General features: G+C 48.9%; 1 protein-coding gene across 5 annotated transcripts in view; it reads left to right on the top strand.

Moving 5' to 3' along the window:
- Positions 1–25,490, top strand: part of PLEKHG4 (pleckstrin homology and RhoGEF domain containing G4) — an 82,695-nt gene continuing 57,205 nt past the window's right edge. For 4 of the 5 annotated variants that reach the window (XR_011338444.1, XM_069868205.1, XM_069868208.1 and 1 more), the window contains exons 1-3: positions 1–507; positions 14,717–14,914; positions 19,645–21,805. Coding sequence is in view for 4 of the 5 variants with exons in the window: in XM_069868205.1 (XP_069724306.1) it covers positions 505–507; positions 14,717–14,914; positions 19,645–21,805 (2,362 nt within the window). In the remaining variant the exon portion in view is untranslated. The remainder of the gene's footprint in view (positions 508–14,716; positions 14,915–19,644; positions 21,806–25,490) is intronic. The other variant, XM_069868207.1, reaches the window with a different exon arrangement.

Raw genomic sequence — 25,490 nt, 5'->3', positions numbered from 1 at the left:
CTGGAGACCTCGGGATGCCTGCCGTGGGTTTGTTCTCCTCTAGCAGCTATTCACCTCTCCTGGGGTGAAGGCAGCACCCTGCCATGGAGCATCTGCACTGAGCAGGTCTGTGTGGATGTCCAGACACGCTCTGAGGGATGCGGATAGCATCGCTGCCATAGCAAGCAGCCTGTTAGCTTTGCTGGCTCCGCTCCATAAGGTCCATCAAGTCCCCACAGGGCTGGGGAACGTGTCGCTCTGCTCTCGTTATGCCCCTCTGCTGCCTAGCGCTGGAGTTGGCTGTCAGAGAAACCTTGGAGGTCCCCTGCTCAGCCCCGCTAGTGTCATGAGTTAGATTAGTTGGAGTTGTGCTGGGGGCGGTGAGGAGTTGGATTACAGTCCAGAACTCAAAGTGCTTCGGTGGTTCATGTCGGAGGGGAGAGGAGACACCCCATCGCACCCATGGAGGAAAAAGAGAAAAACCGCTGCCTTTGGAACTGAGGGGGAATAAAGGAGGCTGGGAAGATGGTAAGGAAATCTCTGCACAGGGCTCTGGCCCCGGGCGCGAGCAGGGGTGGGTGGAATGGAGCTGCTATGGGGCAGCCTGCTGGAGCTCAGCCCTAATGCCGGGAGTGGGAAGCGTCTCTTCTGGTGCTTCTGCTACTCGGATGGCAGCTGTACCCTGCGGTGCCAGCCCTGGACATAGGGCTCTTGCTGGCACTGGCACTCTGTGGGGTGCCTATCGGGGTACAGCCTTGGAACAAGGGGCTGGGATGGGGCAGAGCCCTGTCTTCGGGCCAGCCTGGATGCTGGGCTCTCCTCCTGCCCTCCCTCTTTGCCAGTCCTGCTCCAGGGCTGTGGGCATTGCTCCTTGCAGAGCGAAAAGGAGAGCGTCTGCTTCTTTTCTCCTGCCCAAAGTGGGCAGCCAGGGGTTCAGAGAAGCCCCCAGAGCTGGGCTGGGGTCTTTCCCTTTCAGCATGAAATTCTGCACGTGGGGATCTGTTTTTGGGAGGGGATAGACTGGCAAACCCAGCCAGGCAGCGGAGCACCCGATCTCCCTGGGAGGGGCTGTGGGGCAGGCTCCTGCCCAGCCACACTGGTGCTGCCTTGCAAACAGAGGTGCCCAGCCCTGGGGCAGCAGAGTTTGGAGGGATCGCTAGCCCTTTGCCGAGACCCTACTGAGCGCCAGTCTGCTTTCTGATGGTTTGTTCCTGGGCTCAGGCTGGAATTTGTGTGCCCAGCAGCCCTAAATCTCCTGAACATCTCCTGTTCTGTCACGGGCTGCTTGTCCACTGCAGAGGGAACAAAGTCCGTGAGGAGTGCAAGCAGTTTGTATTGCTGCTGTGCCCTGCAGGCACTTGGTTTTTCTTAAAAGTTCAGCTTCTGAGCTTGGAGAATCTCAGCTTTCATTCAAGGAAGAGTTGCCCAACTTTTGGCTTCTACTACAATTTGAGCTAATCTCGTGGACCCATGTCTCTTCCCTTTGCTACCCTCCAGCTCCTGTGTACCTCTATGTGGCTCTGTTAGAGCAGTGATATCATCTCCTCTCCTGTCCTGCAGTGGAGGCCTCAAAGCATCTTGCTTCTTCCTCTTCCCACCTCAGTCAGGAGAACTTTTTCCCTCACCCCGTGCCTAGTGTGTTCCTGGCCATTTTTGGTCTATGCTGGTTATTGAACAAAGTGGGAGCCAAAGGAGAGCTCCCTTTGGGGTTGTGCAGGCTGGGTGACATCCCTTGCAGTCCCATGGGCTGCGTTTTGCCACAGGAGTTGGAGCAGCAGTTGTGAAGCTCTGCTCTGGGAAGCCTGAAGCAGAGACTGGCTGCTGCTACTCTGCTCCTGCTGAGTTTCAGGTTCCGAAGTACTTCATCCCCATTTCAGGTTCTCCTTTGCCTAATGTGTGATACAAAAGCAGTCTGAAGCAGGGGTCTTTGCACAGAGCAGTGCCACGGCCAGTCCGGGTGCCACGGTGGGTTGTTGGTGTGCAGGGGCCATGCCTCGCTGCTGAAGAGGGTATTTGTGCCTCTCAGGTGCTGAGTTCAGGCTTAGGAACTGTGTAAGGAGCAGGAACCAGAGACCAAGATACCACAGACCCAGCAATGAGCGCTGGCCACACTGTGGACACCTGTGGTGCCTGGCAGGTGTCTGTTCTCAACGCTGTGGTAGACTAGTCTGCGTTTTGGGAGGGGCATTTCTGTGAAAGGCTGAGTTGTGACTGTAGCTCCAAGCTGTTTTGTTTGACTTGGGTTTTTGGTGTCCTGGTGAATCAACCAAACCCTGCAGGCATAAGATTTGCATCAAAGTGAATGTGGGTCAATCTATTGGTTTGCATGAGACTTCCCAATGGCCTCTGGCAGACTGCAGGGCTCTTGGATGCATATCTCCTGACGGAAAGTCTGGCACTCTGCAACTGCTGGCTACCCTGTTCTGTGTAAGATGGGTGATTCCCCTTCACAGGGTGTCTGTCGTGTTTCAGTGTTAGGGACAATGTGGTGTGCAACCCTATGGATGCATAGGGTTGATGCAGCTGGAGGATGCCTAAAGCACCAAATGTGTAAGATACCTTGGGTCAATGTAGCCCATGCTCACTAGAACTGACTTTTGCAGCTGTGAAAACCCCATGGTGTGAACAAAGCAGAAGCATGGCTGGGCTCTGTCTGCCCTGATTGTCCTGTCGTGGCTTTCATGTCTTCCTGCAGAGAAGTCCTGTGCTAGCAGGAGAAAAGATGGGTTTCAGCAGAAAATATAGTCTTTCTTTTATCCAGTTATGTCTTTTCATGTGGTGGAAAGGAAATGAGTCTGGGAATCACAAAGAACTTTAAGCATTGGGGAATCTTCTTTCTTTATTTCTGTGTCAAAGTCATGAGCAAGATGTTGGAACACAGACAAAGCCCAAGAATGTAATCCTGAGCACATGGAAGTGGTTTGAAAGCATCGTCTCTGGGATAACAAGGATGACAACATTTGCATTTTGCCGGGCTTCTTGCCAGAAACTCCATGCAGGTGGACGTGTTGTTCATTGTAGCAATGAAAACAATGGCTAAATGCAGATAGCAGGGCAGCTGCATCCTTGTGTCTCTTCCCAGCAACCCCCAAATGTGTTCTAGTATCAGGTGGGAGTGCAAGATAGTAAGTGTTTATGGTGAGATGCTACAGGTGTCCAAGGAGGACTGTACACTGAGTGTTGGTATTTATTTTATTAAAATCAGCATCCCACAGCAGAAGAGACCAAAATGCGAGAGCCTTGTGACTGTCTTGCTGCTGGTTGCTTCAGAAAAGATCACCAACCAGAGTGTCAGCCTCTAAATATTAGTGCAGAGTCATGGCCTCTTTGCTCCCAGAGCCTAATTTTCTAGCTTTGCTTGAAACAACCCTGTCTGCAACTGAGCTGTGAAAAACTGAACCATCCTAGAAACTGTGAGAGCTGCTTAAACTGAGCATCAGAGCTGACTGTGGGTGGAAGTCATGGACACAGGGGTTACAGGCCCCTGAGTACCGAAGGGGTGAAAAATCTCTGTTAAAACAGTGCAGGTGTCTTCTGCAGAAGCTCTACTCAACCCACCCATAGGCACTCAATGTATCAGAACACCTTTTGTCTTTATTCCTGGCTCCCTACCTGTGAAGGAGCCCCCTGTTCCTGGCCTGCAGAGCTCAATGTAACCAATTTCTGAAAATGCGAGTTGTAGCACCAGAAGTGGATGTGTTGCTGTTTGAAGAGCCATAAAAAGCAAAGACAGCCTGCTAGGGTAAGCTGCCCAGTTCTGGTGGTGGGGTGCTCTGTGCTTTCTGTACCACTCGTGATACCTGGCTTGTAGCTCTGAGAAATGAATGGATGTGCCCTTGATGCCTCCAGAGGCTTGACCATACTGATGCCTCCCTGCTGCAGAGAACACCTCATCTTGTTGGCTGGCCTAGTCTTTCATTAAAAAAGAAAGATAAAGTAAAATAATGGGGCCTTTCTTGTGTAAATGTTCCTGGTTGGCTCTGTATATATCCAATTTTTTGCATCACTTGACACCAAGTTGAAACTCCCAAGATCAAAGCGGCACAGAATGAATCTGAAAGTCTTTCTGTCTGCTCAAATTTACTGTCCTGCCATCAGGCCGGGATGCCCAGGACAAACCCTTGCTCTAGCTGGTGCAACCAACTGCTGATTTGAATGGAATCAAATGGCTCAGCAGAAGAGCAGTGTGGACCAGATGAAGGTTTCCCTGTGCTCTCCTGCACACTGGTGCAGGTAGAAGGGAGGCTCCATGGGGCTTTATGGTCATCCACCAAGGGATGCAATGCTGTGGCTGGATGGTGGTTAGCATGGCGTGGGGTGGAAAAGCTGCAGGAGTTCTGGTGATCTGAGCTAGGTGTCCACCTTGAGCTTTCCAGCCTGTGTTAGGTGTGTCAGCGTTTGCAGGAGACCGAGTTGGGAGGCTTCCTGAGCAGGTTCCTTCAGGAGGAGATGTTCCCTGAGGCTGCCTATCAAATCTCAGCGACTCCTGACAAAAACACAATGCTGCTGAGCCTCCAACATGGTTAAAGGATGTGGATTATTTGCTGTCTGTTGTCATCTTTATGAATACATTTACCTTTTGAACAAGGTCCCTCTCATACGCTCAGGAGGCTGGTATGCAGACCCGTTAATGGATCAAGGGGAAAAATGCCTGTGGATGTATTCTCTTTTGTGTTTGGGCCTATAACCACCCACGCTTTGGCATACATCCCTTCTGTGCACAAAGATGTCTTTTAGAAAACGCTAGTTAAATCTCCACCCTCCTTTGATATGTATGGAAATAATGGGACACGTGAGACTGTTTTCTGTTTGGAAAAAAAAAAAAGCTATAAAGGGAGTAACTTTAAAAGCCTGCGTTTACTCCTTTCTAATTCAGGAGTTTCATAAAAGTGATGCACTGAATTTATGACTGATTTACTCAGCTTTCTAGGAGGTGTGCATTTAGCTCTATATCTGAATATAGCTGCTCTCTCATACTGAAAACGTGAGGAGATGTGCTCCTTCAAGGAAGGATCCTTGCATGCTTACTGTATTCTCATGCGATCAGCCAGCCCCTCCTGGAATTGCTATGCAGCTTCAGAGTGTTTTCTGTTCCCCGTTGATGTCGCAGGATTTGTATTTGATGCGCACACGGTAATACATTGTTTAAGGCTAAAAGGAACTATGGCTCATCTGTTATGGGATGTTGGGGCTACACAGTGTTACCTAACCTCCCACATTGTGTCTAGGAGCTCTTTTTCAAACTAAAACATGGTAATTTCTTAGTGGTGTCCACCCAATAACTATGGAGTCTGCAAGAGACAGCAAACCACCAGTCATCTCAGGAGTCTGTCCAGCAGTTCATGCACCTTGCAGAGGAAAGGGTGGGATCTAAATGGGATCCGGCCACATCCTTTAACTCAGAACACTTGCAAAGCTGACCCATAAGTAATAATCTAAATGCTGACCCTGTGAAGATTGTTTCTGGCATTCGTCAGCTGTCCTGCTGAAGGATTATTATTTTCTCTTTGAGCGCAGGAGGCTGCCCATCTGTTGTAAGATACCCCCAGATGGACGTCTGAACACAGGGTGTTGGCTATGGCCTCATGCCTCTGACTAAAAGGTGTTAAAATGAGCTGACCTGTTTGGCGAAGAACTTGCTGAGGGTATTTTATAGCTGGCTGGTATAAACAAATCTTTCATCTACCTAGAGTGCCTTGTTATTTGGTAGGTGTTAGACACAAACTGCCGCATGAGGGGTACAAGACACCACTGCTCAGGCTGGTTTGCCAGATGGATGCCAACACTCAAAGCTGAGAGAGGAACAATACTGTAACTAAGAATAAGATGAATGAGCTCAAGTAATTCTCTTGTGCAGCAGAGAGATTTTTAGTGGATTTCCTAGAAGCCCTGTAGAGAAAGGGAGTCTGCTGTAATGTCCTAGGACTTGTGTCTAAGTAGCCTGGGAAATTCTTGACTCGGTCTGTTGTACCTGATGCTATTTAGCAAGCCTTGGCCAAGCGTCTTGTAGGAACACGGCACTTCGAATGTGGAGATCCACAGCTGGACCATGGCAAATGATGCTGTGGGCAGACTGTTGGTGCCCAGGCCAGGGCAGCCCATGCAGTCTGGTTTGGGGAGTGATGAGGAACGCAGCTCTCCCCTGGGGCCCACGGGGAGGTATACGTGGCTAATGCTGGGCTATGAAAACACAGTTGCCATGGGCTCACACTCTCCCAGCGTGAGGCTGCTGCTGGGAAGGGTGTTTTAAAAGTGCCCAAAGCTTTGCATTGTGCCAAGTACAGCTTTGTTAATTAACTGTATGGTTAAATCTATGCCAATGATATTTTAAAAAAATCTGTGCTTAGACAGTTATTTTGGATTAAGGACTTAATCCCTTGATTAAACTAAACCAAAATAAGCTGGTCTACAGCTGTAGTATGGTGTTTTATACCTAGCTCCTCTCCTACACTTGCAGGGCCTAGTTTCAGCTGGAAGATGTCTGTTTAAGGACAGGGCTTTGGTCTTTTCTCTCAGATGCTCTTTAAACACCTATGCCATCTCCATGCTCTGTTGTTAATAGAAACTAAGAGGCCACTGGGAGCAGGTGCTTATTCCTTGCTCTGGGTAGGACTTACCCTCAGCTCTGTTCCTTGAGAGCTCAGTTATGAGTGGGACACGTGCCTGTGAGGAAAGGCTTATCTCTGTTTCCCAGTTCTGCTCCTCTTTGGCTTTCAGAGGGCTTTCTTGGATTGTGGGTCAGTGTTTCATCCCCAGTTTGGCCTCTCTGATCTGTTCAGCAGTTGTCTGCAGCTTTTCTGATGTGTTGGGTGTTGTGCAGACCAAGGAGAAAGCCACAGGCCCTGCTCCAGAGAACCTGGGGTCGGAAAACCTAAAAGAAAGCGTAGCAAGGACTAATACAAATATAGAGCTCTGGTGTGAAGAGGCGCCAGGGTGATGAGTCTGAATGCATGTGATGCCATTTCCTTCGGGGAGCAGCATTTGGTCAGGCGATGGTAGAAGAGAGCTGGTTTATCCAAGCAGAGAGCTTGCTGTACAAGCTGCCACGAGCGTCCCGACTTCCCCTGGTCGCACGTTTAAGTGGAGGGCTGATGGAGGCCCCGCTTCTCCAGGTGCATGGGCTTTCCTCCCTGGAGGATTGCACCAGGATGCATCTTTGGCAAGGAAGAATATTGGGGTCTGGATATGTTAAGAACAGGTTTGCTTCTTGTGTTGCTGTATCAGACCCACGAAAACATCCTGCTGGGCTGCAGGGCTTTGGGACAGGGGCACCTGAAGCATTTGGCCACCTGAAGCATGGTACAGAGCCAGGGATGTACCTGAACTGGGTTGCCTCCACTTTCTACTGTCCCTTGCCTTTTGCTCCGGCATACAGACAGCATCAGCATAGCTGTGCACTGGTTCAAAAGCTCAAGGTTCGCAGGAGGTCACACTTGGCTTTAGAAGTGCTCTAGGATGTCCCCCTTGAGTGAAAGCGAACCAGCCCAGGGTTTGGTGGGGTGTTTGCCAAGCTTTGGACCTGCCTTTCCCCACTGAGCATGCCCAGACCTACAGCATGCGCAGAAGTCAGACCTCAGAGCTGAAAAGCAAATACATCATTTTTCCCTTTGTTTAATTAAATGAGAGATCATGAGTTAATCGCTTCCAAGCGCTTGTTTTCCTGCAGTGCCTGGAATGATAATCCTGAGCGCTGCCCAGTAGGAGCTGCTTTGGCTGCTAGAGCCGCATCAACCCAGAGAAGGACTGGGGAAACAGAGGGAGGCATCTGGAAATGATTCTCCGAGCTCTGTCTGCGGAGCACCACTCCCTTCGGGGCTGTAGGAGCTGGTTTATCCACAGGCTGCGGAGCCGTCCTGCCTGCCCCAGTGGCAGGAGAGCCAAGCCAGGCTCCAGCCATGCCCCGCGCAAGGGATCCCGTGTGGTGGCACGCAGAAGGCAGCTCGCTTTCAGAGGTACAGCCTGGGAGTGAAGCTGCCCTGGGTGAGACTGCAAACGCTTTGCTCCCAAGTGGGTGCTGTGCTTTTCTCCCTGAAAAGCCTGAAACAGTAGCTCCAAGAGCAGGTAGAGTCATTCCTGGTTATCTCGCAGGAAGGTGGTGCAATCACAGCAGTGTGAATGCCTACCTCTGTAGCTGCACTACTTAATAGTACATTATTTCAGCAAAAACATTCAGAGGCAGGCAGGGTGCCGAAGGCAGGCGCCCTCCTTCCAGCCTCCCCCTGAGCCTTGGAGCGAGGAGCAGAGGGGGGAGCTGGCACTTGCTCTGGGAAGATTTTTCTCTATTGAACTCATTGCCTCTGTGATTAGAGCAGCTCAGGAAATGGGGCTGGGAGGGTTCTCCTCCCTGCAAAAGTGGAGTGGGAAATCTCAAATTTTGTCTGAAAAACAAGCCTTGTTTTTAGCCAAAGACTTTTGAACGGAGAAATGTCTCTGATTTAAAGGCAAAGCGGCCTGGCTTTCAGCTTTGTGTCAGAAGTGGAAAGGCTTCTTGGAAAGCCCAGAGGTCTGTTTTTACTGGAAATGAGGTTTCTCACGTCAGCTGAGAGCTGAGCAGCCCTCGCCAAGTGGCGCGGCACGGCAGCCTTTGCTGGCGGAGGGACCGGCTAACCTGGCTCTGCTCAGTGCCTGCTGTGTGCTCCTTTTCGCCCAGTCCAAAAGGTGGCTGGGGGCCACGGCACCGCACGGTGCTGCTCGGAGCTCTGCCTCTTCCCAGTTTCGCCATTTCTACTTTCCAGTTCTGAGGTGCTGGAAGGGTTAGGGTTGTCTCTTCCTCCAACTTTGCAAACTCTGGTCTCCTCTGTCCTGCCTTCACATTGGCCATTGGTACCTGGGCAAGAGGGGAGAAATGGGGTGCACGCAGAGTGTGGCCAGGCTCTGGGCAGCGAGCAGAAGGAGGGCAAAGCTGTGGGAGCCCCTGGCAAGGCCTCCCTGCTGAGCAAGAGCCAAGATGCTCAGTGACTCAGAGCTGGGCATACCATGGGCACCACTTGCTGTGCTCGCAGCCTCTCAGGCTCTGCTCTGCTGCCCAGCTCTGCTCCTCACGCTACAGAGCCACAGCAAGTGCCGGATTTAACCGGGGAACACTGGGACATGTAGTTTCACTCTTTGGCTGCTCAGATGGGGGTCTAGGTTTCTCAGAGCGGAGCTGCAGATCCTTTGGCTAAATTCTTGTTGCAAGATGAATTCTCAGCATGCTACGTAGGCCAGTCCAGCTCACTAGAAAAAACCATTGTCTGCCATAAATCGTGAGTTAGTCAAAGAGTTAATCTGGCCTCACCATGCTGATGGTCTTTAGGAGTCTTCAGACAACATCTGGGCTGTCATCAGGGAACATCTGTGCCTCTTCTTAATGTTCTCCTTGACCAAGACTCAACTTTTTGTAGACAAAATTCTTGACCGAGACACTGACTTCTCAGCAAGGTGCTTGGGTGGCTTGCAAGGGAAATGCTGCCACAGCTTTGTTGGCCTAGGTGGGTCCAGCAGCCTTGCAGCCCTTCCTTGCACTGATCTGTGTTCTCCTATGCCACTCGGGTTGCAGTTCCAGGTGTCTACTGGGAGAGTGCTGACACTGGGCAAAGTATGTAGCCCTGGGGATCTTCTCTCTGCTCTCTGGGCAGGCTGACTTCTTGTTCTCCAAACCTGCAGTAGGCTCTTCAGTGTTCAAGCCTTAACTGGTCAGCAAGAGGTCCCAAAGAGGAAGAAGTTGAGTCCTGGATAAGAAAGAAATATAGCATGGTAGGAGTTGCCAGTGGCTGGAGATGCTTTATATGCTCTCCATGCTCACAAAGGTAGGCAGAAAATTGGTGCCACGTAGCAAAGCCCAAGAAGCTCCCGGTTACTCCAGATGCTTCTTAATAGACTCTCCTCCCATCCTGCACCAGCTGCTTGTACCAGGAGAGGTAGAGATGTCCTTTGAGCAGTATTGTAACTGGTCCCTGGCTCCTCTTTCTGCTGCATGCTTGTTAGTCCTAGCATGAGGTGTCTGCCCAGGCACTCCTAACCTCATCTCTCCCACATTCCTGGTTCTTGAGGCACTTTGCAATGGGGAAACAGGCTTTTAGGGCTGAGCAGCAGTGTCTGTCCCTCAGAGCATCTGTGGCTCCCTTTATATCGGTGGGTTGGGGGCACCTCACTCTTTCTTGCCTACATTTAGACCCGAGTCCTCTGCTGGTTGTGAAGCCCTCCTGGGCTCTCCCTGCCCTCCTGGGTGGTACCATGCTGGGTTGTTTCCATCACAGGGCTCTGCCCGCTGAGCCCTACCTCTCCCTGCATGCCACTTTCCTCTTCACTGTGCTCCAGCCCCTGCACTGGCAGCCAACTGAGGAACTGAGGAGCCGTGAAAGCTGGTATGGCCGGACATGACCTTAACCTGGGCTTTATTTAGCACCTTGATTTATAGAGGAGTTATTTTAAAAACGTGTTTCTCTTTTGGGAGGTGTGGTGAGTGTGTGGTGGAGTGGTGGCAGTGAGCTGGAGTTCAAAGGTCCTCCTGTGCTATTTACAAAGAAGGATTTGAGTCCTAAGATGCCTTTTGCCTTGGGAGATGCTCTCTGGCTTGCTTGGAAAGCGCTGTTTGCCTTTGTGTTGGGTGGCTGAAAAAGGAGCACGTGTCCAGGACCTTTCCCATGAGGGGGAATGCAGCAATACTGTTGAAGGCTGGGAAGCCTGAAATTTGTAGTTCCTGGAGGGGGCTGCTTTCTCCAGGAGGCCCCTGTGGTGGGATCTGCCACCTTTCAGGGGCAGCTGTGGGCTGGCAGCATAGGCAGGCGTGTGCTGGAGTGGAAGTGTGCCGGGGCAGGAGTGCCTTCTCCTTGGATCCTTGCTGAGTTTAGCTTGTTGTCCTTCTCTCCAGGCGTTGTCCCCTCATCCTGGGTTGCAGATGTTTCCCTTCATGCCTTCTAGGGGCTGCATCACTTGCTTGACATAAGGGAAGTGGTGCATAGGTAGGGTAGACTTTAGACTTCAGGTTTATCCACCTCTGGAGTGCAGATGCTATCCCCTTCCCTTGCTGTCTCAGGCTGGTTTGTAGGAGCTGCCCAAGCCACAGCTCTCCCGTCCGTGCATGTGGCAGCAGGCACTGCCTGCGGGCAAGATGTGTGGGGCTGTCGGTGCTCTAGCATTAAATGTGCAACATGGTCTCGTGCAACCCTTGCTGAGGCCCTTTCCTCAGGCCCCTCTGCAATCTGAGATGTTAATTAGCTACAAATAAGCAGCCCAATCCCTCAGATTGTGAATTGGCTTAATGAGTCCATGATTGGAGGCAAATCTGCTGCTGTTGCAGGCTCCAAGCTCTGCCATGGTTCACGCTGTGTTTCAGGGTGGTGTTGTAATGATTTCTAAGCCTCTGAGGATCTGCCATGCTTCACCGTCCAGCTGGGCAGCACCCAACACTGGGAGACTGGTGGTGGGAGCATGAAGCGGTGTCACCTCCATGTTAATCTCTGGTACGTGGAGGGCTAGAATGGCTGCATCCATCCTTGTTCTATAGCTGCTCAAGGATGCTGGTACTATGATCATATGCAGTACAATGGGATGGGGGAATCTGCTCCCGTTTAGGGCTTTTCATGTGGAATTTGCAGAGATTGGTGAAAATATATCTTTCTAACAAGTAGTAGGGATTGAAAGCTTTTTTCTGTCCCTTGAATGCCTGTTCAGCTATCATGGCTTTGTGGTATAGTCTAGCCAGAGAAAGATAAAGGCTCTGTACTAAGGAGTGCACTGTTAATGCTGAGCTCTGCAATGGCCACAGGCTACAGTTATTCTGTATTTTACTAAAGGAAGGATAATATACGACTTGATTTACTTTAACCATATAAAGGATTTTTGATTCTGTGCCAACGTTAATAATTGTCTTGCGAAGGCTTTGCTAAGGCAGCAGGAATGGTGTGAGAACCTTAGAACAATGCATTGACTCATGTACAAATATTTTGACTTCTTTGTTTCATTTGCAATAATAGATGTAACACATTTCATTTGGGGAGGGATTGATACCTGAAAGAATTTTGCTCAGGCAGGGGAAGAGGCATGTGAGTAGAAGACAGCACAGAACTCCCCCCACCTGATTTTCACTGAGATTTTAAACCTTTGGGTTGTCAAACACTACCAGCACAAATGAGACTGATAGTGCCCAAGCACTTGTCTGGGCTCTCTGTGGTGGCTGGTAGCAGGTGGGTGAGCATCTGTGTCAAGGCCAATTTTATCTTACAAGTTACAGCCATTTGCTGCGGCAGGTTGGCATCAACAGAGCTTCCTGGAGCTGCCCTTGCCTTCAGTTGGCTGCGCCTAGCCTCTCTGTCATTTCACAAGAGCGTGGGAGAGGAACAATATGTAACATTCAATGTGTTATACCAAAATTTAGCAATATTATTAATGTTCCCATTTGGGTGAGGCTCCATGACAGGTTTGGTATCCATTTCCCTCCCCTAAGCTCCCCCTTCGTGGCTTTTTTAGCAGGTCCAGGATACCATGTAAAGGGAAGGCTTCTTATGTAGGCTATCCTTTTGAGTCTGTACAACTCATCCCACAGCTCCTATCAGTCTGCTTTCTCTCTTCTTTATATTTCCTGAATTCTGCTGAGTCTTCCCCTCTCACCCTGCCTGGGGGTGGTCTTGACCAGCACTGTGTGGGGAGCTGCAGGCTGTCTGCTCTTGGCGGTTTTCTCTTGACCTCCAGGAACTCTAGTAGATTTTCTCTGAAGACCTGTTCCTGCAGAGAAGGGAGTGCCTGGGAACTTCCAGGTTTTCAATTTCATTTAATGGAATAAAAATTTGGGCTTTATATTGTTCTTTTCTGAGTGGAAAGTCGTTTAAAACAGCCTTCTCCTCCCACTTAGGATTGGGGTTAAATGCCTGTCCTAGCACTCAACACTTAGAAGTGTACACGTAGATCTCCTGCTTTTTGAGTCCTTGTTAACACAAGGATTAGGAAAAAGAAGTAGTAACACAGGGAGTAGGAAAAATAGCTCCTTAACCTCTATTTATCTGGTTGCACTGACCTTGAGTGGTATTGCAGGAGGCAGCTGCTCTCTCAAAAGAGCCGAAGACACGTTTGGAGCCTGTTCCCATTTTGCCTTGCTTGTTGCTGACACGGGGAGCAACAGAAAAGTAATGGAACAGTGTCATGTCACAGGCAGCATGTGGTTCGCCTATCCCTGACATTCTGCTGGCTTGGTGCAGGCAGGAACTGTGGAAGCATTGCCTGGGCATCCTCATCTCTTCTGTGCAGTCCCACAGGCTGTCCTGCAGGAAGGCTTTACAGCAGAGCAGGGAGTTTGTATCATGCTTAAAACACCCAGTCATCTAAAGGGGGAATTTAAGGAGCATTGAGCTGCGAGAAACGGGAAAGCTTGTGTGAGGAGCATCATCTCTGCTCTGGGTACAGGTGGGTTCAGGCTTGGTCAGAGACTGTTGTGTCTTCTCAAGGCAGTGGAGGTATGTGCAGCAATGAACTTGTGCTCTCTTGGAGTGGAAGCAGCGAAACGGTTTGCTTCCTCCTGATCCCTTTATGTTGCTGTTCCCTGGTGGCAGCATAAGCTGTTGTGGCGCTGCTTTGTTTAACTTTCTCTCCCAACCTTGCTGTTGGACTGAGGTATGTTTTCAGGCATGTCCATGCAGCTGTTCCTGTTCTGCAGGAGGCTGTACGGCTTTTGGGCCAGCGGCTCAAATGCTTTCCTTGTCTCTAGTGAAGGATTTGGATCAGATGAGGATCTGGCCAGACACCTGAGTAAACTTTTGTTGGGTTTTGTAGCAAAACTCACTCCCACTGGCTTAAGTTAGCCAGAGGGGTCTCTCTAAAACAGAAAGGAAAGGAGAGATCTTGATCCTCTCCCCAGATGTGTACATATTTCTTTGGTTTTAATTACTTTTTGGCAAGCTCTTTTGACTTACATGTATGCAATAGATCAGAATTTGGACTCCAGCACTGGAATTGGCCCTGACGCTGTGGGCAGGCTCTGACTGGCAGGCTTCTCTTGAATGAAGGTGGAAGCACGGAAGCTGTCGCCTCTGATCCCCGGGCAGTAAATAGGCATCCCATGTATTGATGTGTGTGCTCAGGCACCAAAGGGTAACCCCGTTCACACGCAGCCCTACGGATCCTGTTGTGAGGCATCTCTCACTGCAGAAAATACCTGGCTCCTGGAATGAGAGGCAAGCAACTTTGAATAATGAGGAACTGCACTGGTGTGCAGCTTTCCCTAATACCAAACAGCTCCAGCACCTTATCCTGCATGAGGACTTCAGAGCACAGCAAGCTGGGGAGCTCCAGCACAACTGTTGCCCCTGCAACTCCCTTGAGCTGGCTGAGGAGCGTTTTATGCTGGCCTTTAACGTACCTGAGTACTGACTGCCATACCCAGTGTTGGGTGTCCGAAACATGGGGCCTGCCAACCCGTCCACTCCATGATACCCTTGCTCGCTCACACGCGTTCACGTGCTGCGGTAATGGTTTAATAGCAGCCCCACCCAGCGCAGTCGGGAGGACTTGCTGCGTAAGCAAAAGCTGGGAAACCTCGCTGCTGTGCGCGGCACACTGCGAGCGCTTCACTCGCGTTTTGGGAGAGCTTTTTTGTGTTTACCTGGAATCACCAGTGCCAAAAGAAACGGGGAAGGACAGCAGTTTGCTCCTTTGATCTTCTCTTCTTCTGCGTTCAGAGATGGCTGCGCTCCTGGGTGTAGGGCTCGTCAGGGCGCTGGGGCGCACCGTGCCGTGATAGTGCTAACGCGTTCTCTCTTGGCAGGATTCGGAGTCACTGGATGGGTGCATTCAGAGTACGTTATCAGCACTCTACCCCCCGTTTGAGGCTACTGCAGCCACTGTTCTGTGCCAAGTTTTTGATGTGGTGGAGAAGACGTACCGTGGAGATGGACTGCGCTACCTCATAGACTTTCTGATTCCAGCCAAGCACATCCTGCAGTGCATTCAGCAGGATGCCTGTGTAAGTACATCATGCTCTCTAAGGCCTGCAAAAGCTTTCTTGGAGAGCTTTCTTTCTACTCTCGTATGTAAAACAGCTGGCAAAAAGTGTGTACGGCAGCCTAGGTGGGAGGGCAGGCAGGCAATTAGCTGAGAAATTGCTATGGAAGCTTAACTGTGCAGAGATCAGATGTGGAGTGGTGCCCTCGCCTTCCATGTGCAGCAACACCAAACACAAGGCTTAAGGGGTTCAGAGGGCAAGGTTTAGCCAAGTGTTTGCTGGGTATGGCTGACTAGAGTGGCTTCTAATCCCAGTTGTTCCCTGGCCCTGGGTATGAAGCTGCTGGGCTCCTGCTGCTGGCAGGAGGATGTGTGTGGCGAAATGCTGCCAATCGGTGTTTTTCCCAGAACTCTGGCTCCTCTTTGATGGTTGCTGGAATGCTCACAAGGTTCAGTAGCCCTGAGGAGTCACGTTACATTTACTGCCAGAATGAGTCCAAGATTAACGTGCTTTACTGTTGGGAGCCTAAAATGTCAGAAAAGATGAGTCAAATGCCTCCATCACAAACTTGGCTCAGGGAGGGCAAGGGACTCCTGGGAGGAGGAAAAATATCAACTAGAAGCTGAAAAAACTCAGTTTCTTGTTTGCCTGAAGGAGGTGAAATGCTGGGGGGATCACTTAAAACGGATCCATGTAACAACACCTTGGAGCTGGGCACCTTGCAGTATTTTTGTTCAGTGTTTGCCCCACCGCATTTTCACCATCCTCCAGCTTGGTGCCAGCCATGTGTTTGTGAGCCCACAAAGATCAAGGGCTGTGCATAGGGATTTTGGGGAGCTGCTCTCTCACCCTGGACACCAAAGTATGAGTTATTCCAGTGGTGTATCTAGCTGTGATTGTGCACAGAATGTTTTTCCCCCTTTAAAGAAACAAAAGGCTTTTAGTTTGTACAAACCGGTAATTATTAGAAGACGTTTCATTGCTTTCCCCAAACTACCTCCCTTGCCAAAGGAGGTGAGGTATTAATTTCCACACTCTCTGAGATCCCAGCAGCTTCTAAGTGCTTGACGGTTCCCTGGGCAGGTGAGAGGTGGAGAGGGGGAGAAGGAAGGCAGCCTGGGCAGGTGAGAGGGGGGAGAATGAAGGCAGCCTGGGAAGGTGAGAGGTGGAGAGGGGAAGGAAGGCAGCCTGGGCAGGTGAGAGGTGGAGAGGGGGGAGAATGAAGGCAGCCTGGGCAGGTGAGAGGTGGTGGAGAGGAGGTAAGGAAGGCAGCCTGGCTTGCAAGCAGAGCCCGCTGCCCCTCGCAAGGAGCTGGAGCGCTCGAGGGAGGGCCCCGTGCTGCCAGGCCGCCAGTGGGGCTGCCGCAGCCAATGGGAGCGGGGGGGGGGGGGCAGGGGGGGCTTGGCAGAGCGGGAGGTGCTGGGGCTGCGGGCCTGGAGGGAGAGGTGAGGGGTGGGCGCTGGTGTGCCCTGGGGAAGGGGGTTGGGGGGCTCAGTGGGTGCACCTGGATGCCTTGACACTTTTCTCCTTGTGACCCTTTCCCCCGCTCTTTTCTTGTGACCTGCCTGGCCCTGACTGGTTTTGTGCTCTCGGAGTGGCGGTGCAGGGAGGCAAAAGGAAGCTTGAGGTACCTTGTGCTCCCTTTGGGAGTGGGCCTAGGTTATTCCATATTTCATTTAGAAATCTGCTTGTTTGAGCTTTTATTGCTTAAAGTTTTCTTTCACTTGTTATGAACTCCTTTCCCTCAAACCTGCCCCATTTTTGTCTTCGCTGCCTTAAATCACAGGACTCTTTCTCCTGACTTGTTCTTAAAAAGTTTTATCTGCTTTTTACAATCTAAAACAAAAATGATGTTTCCTCTTAGTTTGTACTTCAGCTGGTCCATGTGAGCTTTTCCTAAGGGGGCAAAAAAAGTAACTGCTGTCAGAACAGCAACAGTAGGAAAATTTAAGAGCACTGAATCTTTTTCTGGCCTCTGCAGTGACAAAAGTGTTGGTGGCTTCATGAAGTATTGGACAAGGTTGTAGGCTTCAGCTTGACATATTAGAATCAGTAGCCTGTAAGTGATCTGCAGGGGTGGGAGGGGGGGCATGAGCCGGGTGGGAGTGTCGATCCACTGGAGGGTCGAGAGGCTCCAAAGGGATCTGGACAGGCTGGACCGCTGGGCTGAGACCAATGGGATGAGGTTTAACAAGGCCAAGTGCCGGGTCCTGCACTTGGGGCACAACAACCCTGAGCAGCTACAGACTAGGAGAAGTCTGGCTGGAAAGCTGCCTGGAGGAGAAGGACGTGGAGGTGTTGGTCGACAGTGACTGAACATGAGCCAGCAGTGGCCCAGGTGGCCAAGAAGGCCAATGGCATCTTGGCTTGGATCAGAAACAGTGTGGCCAGCAGGTCCAGGGAGGTTATTCTCCCTCTGTACTCGGCACTGGTGAGACCGCTCCTCGAATCCTGTGTTCAGTTCTGGGCCCCTCACCACAAGAAGGATGTTGAGGCTCTGGAGCGAGTCCAGAGAAGAGCAATGAAACTGGTGAGGGGGCTGGAGAATAAGTCTTACAAGGAGCAGCCTTGAGAAGAGGAGGCTGAGAGGAGACCTCATTGCTCTCTACAACTACCTGAAAGGAGGTTGTGGAGAGGAGGGAGCTGGAAAAAATTTTTCACAGAAAGTGTCATGGGGCACTGGAACAGGCTGCCCAGGGAGGGGGGTGGATCATCATTCCTGAAGTCGTTTAAAAGATGGGTAGTCGAGGTGCTCAGGGACATGGTTTAGTGGCAGATGGGAATGGTTGGACTCGATGATCCAAGGGGTCTTTTCCAACCTGGTGATTCTATGATATAATGTTTAGGCTATTGAAGGACTTACATTCCTGCTTGGACACTACTTTAGCTGTTGCTGCAGATTAGACTGTGTCTTTACAGGGTTTTTCAGGAACTTCAGTGTTCTGCATTTTGGTTTTGGTGGTTTTATTGCTGAGTTTTCTTCCACTTGTCAGTCAGTAGGCAGATGGGTCATTGAGGTAATGAATTTGTGTTTTAGGTTTTGAAATGTATGAATGGCACCCAAGTAGGTTACTCTGCATCTAGGTTTTAGGTTTGGTGGTTTTTCTTTTTTTTCCCCTTCAAAAAAAAAGCATCGCCATGGAGGTGCTTCAAGCAGGTGTAAGAAGTGATGAAGGGAGACCTGTTGAGGTGGTGTGACATGACTTAATAATTTTAAGCAATAGGAATGCATCCAGAAAATCAGCTCTAGGGTTGAGGAGGAATTATTGAAGGATGATTTGAGCTTTTAAGCCTGTGAGCAACTTCGCATCAGCTGCAGTGAGGATAAGAAACCTGGCTGAGCTGAAGGGGAAGCTTGATGAACATAGAAAATAAATTGTTTAATGTTGTTGTCTTTTCTTCAAGGTATGTGAGGATCCAGGAGATTCCTTCCAGTTCTGTGGTTTCTCTGCTATATAGCAAAATATTTTAATTAAAGTACTTTTTCTTCCATCTGTCTGGCCTGCAGAATGCAGCATATTTCTAAGTTGCTTTCCCTGTCAAGATTTCCATGTGACCATGTAATAGAAACAAGATAAAATGTCTGAAGCTTGTTGCTGCCAATACTAGAGTCTTTGGGCTTCCAGATGACAGCTTTCTAATTAAATACTGTATCTGATACAGGTGAATCCTACCTAAACCCTTGTCCTGACAGAGAAAAGTGAAAGTAATCATGAAACTGCTGGCATGTGTCATGGCTCAGTTTAAATTTTACTTTACCCACACAAAATCAAGTTCCAAGCAGTGATTTTATTTTTATTTTTGAAGTTGTGATAAAGCTGTAAACAAATCAGTTCAGCCACAGAACTGCAATTCTTCTACTTGATTGGGGTTTGCCTGAGACTTGTCGTGAGCGCTGCTGTGTTATAAGAACGAGAAAATCCCTGGTATGCGAGTGTAGAACCTGGCAGCTTGCTGATGGGACTTGCTGCCTTCTTTCTCTGTGGTTCTGCTGTGCTTTCCTCATTTGCTGCCTCCTTCTCCGTACCTCCATCTGTTCGCTGTAGGCTGCAACCCTCCCTTGCTGCTGCATCCCAAGTAACATGTCTCCACCCGTCTTGCCTAGGCTCTTGATAGCACCAGATGAGTGATGCTTTCTACCTGGCTCCATGCTTTTCAATTTGGCTTAACCAAAATTAGGTGGAATGTGCTGCACACTCCAGCAGAGCATGTTAGGGAATAAAAACATGTCCCAAGACAGACTTCGGCATTTTATTTCTGCCTTCCCTCATCAGCAAAGCTTTTCATTACCTCCCTTTCAGCAGACCTCTGTCTAAAGATGCAACAGTGCTTCACCAAACAAAAGACATTTTGTGGTGCCTGGCTGACCTCGTAATGAGGTGGAGACAGGGTCTTCCAACTTGAGCAGTGGGAGGTAAAAACTGCTGATTCCTCTGTGCTGGAGTTGTGGGGCTTAAACCCCTGCCTGTCTGTGCTGACCCAGCTTTAAAACAGGGCTGAGTCTTCTGGCAGCTGGTTGGCTTATAATAAAATTCTGAGATGCTAGTGATTTGTGTTGGTAGCTTTTCTTATTTCTGCTTTTTAAAGTGAAGACCTCAGTATGGAAAACTCCCTTACACTAGTAACCAAAGACACCGAATTCAACTGTTGGATTGCTACAGCTGTGAAAGAGAAGCATTGATCTCTCTTGTCCAAAAGCTTGAGCTGAGATCTGTTCCTGATGTTGAAACCGCTTTCCCTTTTCTCCGTAGGTTCAGTACTGTGGCTTGCTGTTTCGCCATGAGGGCTGGCCCCTGTGTATTCACGAGAAGATTGTAGTCCAGTTGGCATCCATTGACTGGCGAATCTTGAAGCCTGGCGACTTCTACCTGCAGGTGGTCCCCTATCTGAAGAAGTCTCCACGAATTGTATTGAAATGTTTGGCAAAAGACAAGCATAATGTAGAGGAAGTCGTGATTCCAGAAGTTTCCTATACCTCTATTTTTACTCTGGAATGGTTGAGTACTTTCAATGGAGAGCGGCTAGGTATAGCACTGGAAAATTGTTTACTAACCACTGATGATAAAATATTTCGTGTCCCTTGGGATAAAGTGGTTAATCCTGAATTGATAAACAAACCAAAAATAATTGAAAACAATATCATCTCTCCAGAAATAACAGAGGAGCGTTCGATGTTGTGCCTCCCCACGGACCGTGCTGAGTGTGGTTCACCAGACCTAGGATCTCGGTATCTACAGGAACAAAGTCCAAATCGAGACAACCTGGTCATTAGCAGCACAGCTCCGCAGTTAAGCGAAGCCCTTGTCAATGGTGTCTGTACCAGTCCCGTGCCTCAAGACTACTTGAAAAGTGACCTTGAAGGGGAGTACGTTGAGCTGACAGAAGTTTCACTGCCCAGGTTTGGGCCACAAACAGACTATTTAACCCAATCTCTAGCTTTAAACTATCTAACTCAGCCCAGAACACGAGTGAATTCATCTAAAGGCAAACACAGGTTTCTTGTCATTCAAGACAGTACCTACTCCAAGAACCTAATTCAGCCAGCACTTATGCAGAAGGAGCACTGTCAAATGGACACTCCGAGGACTTCTACAGAAGTTCTCAAAAATGGAATTCCGCTGCAGAGTGACAAAATGATGGCACATGGAGAACTGTCTCCAGAAGGTCAGCTGATATCAGGTGATCCTGGAAACATGGGGAGTAGCTTTCCTGTGGCTGAGTCTCCTGCCTGCAGTGCAGGAGATTCATCTGCAGAGCAGGAGACCCATAGCAAACACTCAGCTGATTGTCAATATGCGTTGTACAGCTACAGTGATGTGTGTGCTGGACGTGGTATCAACTGCAAAGCACAAATGCCTGGTACTCCTGGAAATGTGGAAGGAGAAAGTGGTGATCCTAGCGGAAATCATGGTGTTGAAACATCAGAGCAGAGCCCAGAAACAACCCCAGATGCTACTGCTGCTAAAGAGGAGGTGATACTAGGAGTACATGGAGAACCACTGACTGAGGATCAAAATGAGGTGACACCATTGGATGCCTCTCCTGTGTCTGTCCTAGAGCCGTCAGCACAACGTTGCGCACTGAAGGAAGGCTCTGATATTTCTTGCCAGACTGACAGTGAAAGTTTGGCAACACCAGTCCAGGCCACTACAATGTTTATCACGCCTGAGAGTTCAGATGTAGGTGTGGAGAGAGACACTTATTCAGGGAACACGGCAGATGTAGGAGCGGTCATCGCTTGCTGCAGCGAGCAGGATACAAATCTTAGTTCTCCATTAAGTTCTCCAGAACACAACCAAGGAGTAGATGAATGCGAACTGGGAAGAAGGGACAGCCCAGAGGAAGTTAGAGAGATTGAACAAATACGGACTGTAAATGAGAATTGTACTAGTCATGGTCTCTGTTCTGACAAAGCTCCTACAAATGGACTCTTGTCAGATGGTGAAGAGCAAGAGGGGTCTGCCTGTCAGCACAAGAAAGCTGGAGAGGCCGTACTATTCCAAACTGCTCTGTCAGCAGAGGGTGATCAGACGGCAGAACGATTAAATAACAGGGACTCTTTGATGGGCCCTGATGCACAAGGAGAAGGCTCAAGTCAATTCAGAACCCAGAAGTCTGGAGAGAGGTGTGAGGAACCACAAAGATGGGCAGAAAACCAGGGCCGTGAAAGCGAAGGCAACTCTGTGCTGAACCCAGAGTGTGTTGCAGTACAAGACGTGCAGGGAGGGGAGGAAGACCAGGAAAGCTTTTCTTCTGGGGAAAAGTCAAAGACTGTAGCCTTAAAAACACTGGAATCTATTGAAGAGGAACTGGAGGTTGGACCACTGTCCTTGGGACCTGCTGAGGGGCATACAGAGCCTGCTGCTCTGCACTCCCACCAAGAGGCAGCTTCTGGGGCACTGTCTCCTGAAGGTACAGCAATTGGATGCTTGTGTGTTTGTTTTGTAACATGGATTGGAAGTGGTACCACTGACATGTAGTCTTGTCTGGTACTGTTGGGAGGCTTTGGGCTAATAGCACAGACTACAGGAAAGTGATTAGATTATCATGTTTCTGGCTCAAATTTAGCTTTCTCTTCACAGGTGAGTTTATTGTAGGTATTTTGTTTAATAGTTCTTTGCAAATTTACATCAGTATAGAACAAAGATCTACTGTAAGAGGATTTTCATTTTGGTTAATGCGAGTGCTGGTGACGTGCAACCGTTAGGTTGAACATGTGCACATTATGGATGCATGCAATAGGAATGTGTGAGAGGAGAATGTCTAATGGTACAAGTCTTTCATAGCTGAAAATTGGCTTTATAAAGATAGTAGTGGGGAGGGGAAGCAGCAGTGGTTGCCACAGTGAACTACTAGCTGTGTGATGTGACCTGAAGATCAAAATAACGTGTGTGCTGGCAACCAATTTAAGAAGCAAACTGCAGAATTGAGGGATTCCCCCACTCTTCCCTCCCTTCCCCTCTGGCATGCTTTCTTCAGCTTGGTTATGTTTCAAGTAGGAACTTTTTAACTTGAATGGGAGAGCGCAGAGAGACTAAGTAGTTAAGTTCAGCTCAAATGATATGTTCAAGCAGGTATTGCCCAGGCTTCTTCATGCCAGGGTTCCTGTGCTGGAGCTGTGCTCCTTCACAAGGAATTGAACTCCAGGTCTCTGCCTTTTGCACCAGGCTGTAGGCAGGCAGCGTATAACCACGTGGGCATGAGACTGATTTTGCCTAGCTCTGCTGAGTGTGGAAAGCTGTAGCTAGATATGCAAATCACATTGAGGAGTGTGTGTGATGGGGGCAGGTGAAACGTGCCATTCCAGTTCAGCAGCTCTCGCTCCCCGAGACCCCTACCTAGGAAAATTACCTGGCTTGAAATATTAGAGTGAGAACTCTTGGAAGGATTGGAGGTGCAGAGCCATGCTGCCAGAGCATGTCTGTCAGAGTGGAGGGACAGGTTGAGAGCTGGTCATCTTGGGATGGTCTGTCAGTGTGATGCTTGCTCTGGTCCTAAATTGTGTGGGTAAGAGCTTTCATCCCTGCTGCAGCACTGCATGGTTTGGCTGCAAACATAGATACTTTCTAAACTGCCCAAAAGTCACATTTTACCTGATGCCTTAGTGTGACCTCCTAATGGTGCTAAAGTGTCCGTTGATTAAAATAAAATTTAATTAACACCTGCATATTTTAATTCCATAGTCAGGTAAGCCCATGTTTGCCAGGCAGTTCTGATACTTTTAGGTTGACAAGCATTTCTCTTCTGTGAAATGGAGGAGGCAGCTCAAAACTTTTTTTTTTTTTCTTTTTTTCTGAAATGTGTGTGTCTCTTGAGTATCTACCACCATGACCAGAAAAAAGAGGTCACCTTCTGCCTATCTATAGCTCTTGAGTGATATATGCTGGTAAATAACTATTGTGTGGGTATCTTCCCCTGGTGAAGCTGAACCTGGCTTGACTTCATGTTTACACAGGACCAAACTTCAGAAAGCGTAGCCTGTTTTGATGCTGGCTGCACGCTTTCCTAATGACACCAGTGGCTGCTTGTTCAGTGTTCCCATCTCTTCTGTCTAAAGTTAGCCTGATCCAGCTCGTGGATGAGATAATGTGTGATGTCCTTGCTGCTCCACCAGACAACTCTTGGCCACTGCTGTGGATTTCAGCAATGACAGATCCCTCTGGAGTATGTGTGGAGTTTGTTTTTAATTAAAGGCATTTGAAATGTTTCTGGGGATTTGGCTGCAATAAGTGACGTTCGTGGCCCAGTTTTGATGATGTTAAACTTCAGCATTGCAGTTAGAGAAAAAAACCAACAAAACCACCAAACAAAAACAACCTGTTATCTCGGGGTTTGTAAAGCAAAAGAAACAACCTAACTCACCAGAAAGCCACCCAAACGAACAAACTAAAACTATTTAAGGCTAAGGCTAGCTCCAGTATCTGTTTGTGACTGGAGTATTTCTCAAATACTATAGCTGAAACCATAGCAGACTTAATCCATTCAATTACGTTTGATTGCTTTGAGATCCGAACAAACCGTCCCCTTATCTAGTCCCATTAAACCCTCAAAGATACAATTATAGGATAATTCAGAGATAAAATTGCAAAGTGAAGCAAATGTCCTGCTCTCAGCCCTACAAACGGACTTTTCTCTTCCAGCTGGTCAGCCTGCAGGGAAGTTAAATTCTCTGTAACTGTCTCTTGTTGGTGGCATTTTGCTACTATGACTGGAAACTGTGAGTGTCTTGCCAAAACTGTAAATAACAACAGAAGTGTTTGCACTGCATTAGTAGTGGGCAGATGCACAATTTGCTCTAAATGTGGGGTGGATGAGCTTGCTTGTTATGCAGATGTAGATTATATCAAAATACACATTCAGAGCTAGGATACCTGAGTTTGTGTCTGCAGATTTTTCTTTGTCCCTTAATTCTCTCCTCTTCCTCCCACTCCCAGTCATAAACCGAGCTTATATTCTGCACGAATATGGTCTGATTTAGAAACGTTTTGAGTAAAATGTGAGCTGTTTTGTGTTGGTGGCTTAAAATTCACACTGGTTCCATTCACAGAAAATCTGACTACTTTTTTTTCACTGGTGACTGACTTTAAGTGAAAGTGAATTTTGAAACTTTGCAGCTCTGGAAAGAATTCCTGTATTTGGGGGGGTGGAAAATGTCTTGATATTCAAGAAATTAGCTGAAAAACCACACTGGGGCATATTCAGCAGCACCTGTTAGGGCGTTCTGTTTCTGTTCCCTGTTACTATGTGATGTTACTGTAGATGATACTGGTGCTGGGACAATTTGCAGGAAAAAATGCTAATGCCTCTTTGAAATGCACACAAGCAAATCCTCCTCTACCGCTTCCTTGACCTCGGGGAAAGGTGGAACCTGCAAACACAGCAAATTCAGATGTCTCAGTTCTCAGTTTGCTTTTTGATGTAATCCTCCACGTTCTACAATGTCCGCTTTAGGAAGAGCCTCCACCCCAGACTGCAAACAACAAACAGTGTGTTTGGGCCTGTTTGGAGAGAGGTGGGGTCTGCAGATCTGAACTGAACCTGTGAAGCAGAGGGAAGAGGTTTACTTGGGCAAGGTGCCTGTAGTCTGGGTTGCACAGCTCCAGAGAGGTTTCCCTGGGCCTGGGAAGCCCCAGTACCAGGATTGTGTCTGCTGGGCTGAGCAAAATGCTTCTGTTTCCTAGCTTTGGAGAGCAGCTACCTCATTCCTAAGAGATATCCAAGGCAGGGCTGGCATGTACATTGGTGTCTTTCTCTTGCCCTGGTATGGTACCTTCAATACAGCCACGTTACCTTTCTTGTCTTCTTTAAATGCCAACTTTTGGTCTTCTGTGCAGGCTTTCTTCATTTAATGCAGATTCCTTCACTACAAATTGCGTGGCTCTGCTCCAGGCCTTACAGCTCATAGAGAAGACGTTTGTCCAGAAAGTCTGTCACTCTGTAATGTGAAACTGTTGGAGTGTGAATTACATGGCTCAAGTTACACCATCTATGGGAGATCTATGCCCCCTTTAAAATGAGGCTTCAGGAAGATCCAGCAACATTGTCCAAAGTGAATGACCTCTTGCATCCCTGCAAAGTGGAGGCTGAGGCTGTTTTA

The sequence above is a fragment of the Phaenicophaeus curvirostris genome, chromosome 14 (genome assembly GCF_032191515.1).
Source record: "Phaenicophaeus curvirostris isolate KB17595 chromosome 14, BPBGC_Pcur_1.0, whole genome shotgun sequence".
Classification (NCBI taxonomy): domain Eukaryota; kingdom Metazoa; phylum Chordata; class Aves; order Cuculiformes; family Cuculidae; genus Phaenicophaeus; species Phaenicophaeus curvirostris.
Note: the sequence above shows the minus strand (reverse complement) of the source record. Positions and strands in the feature narration are given on the sequence as shown.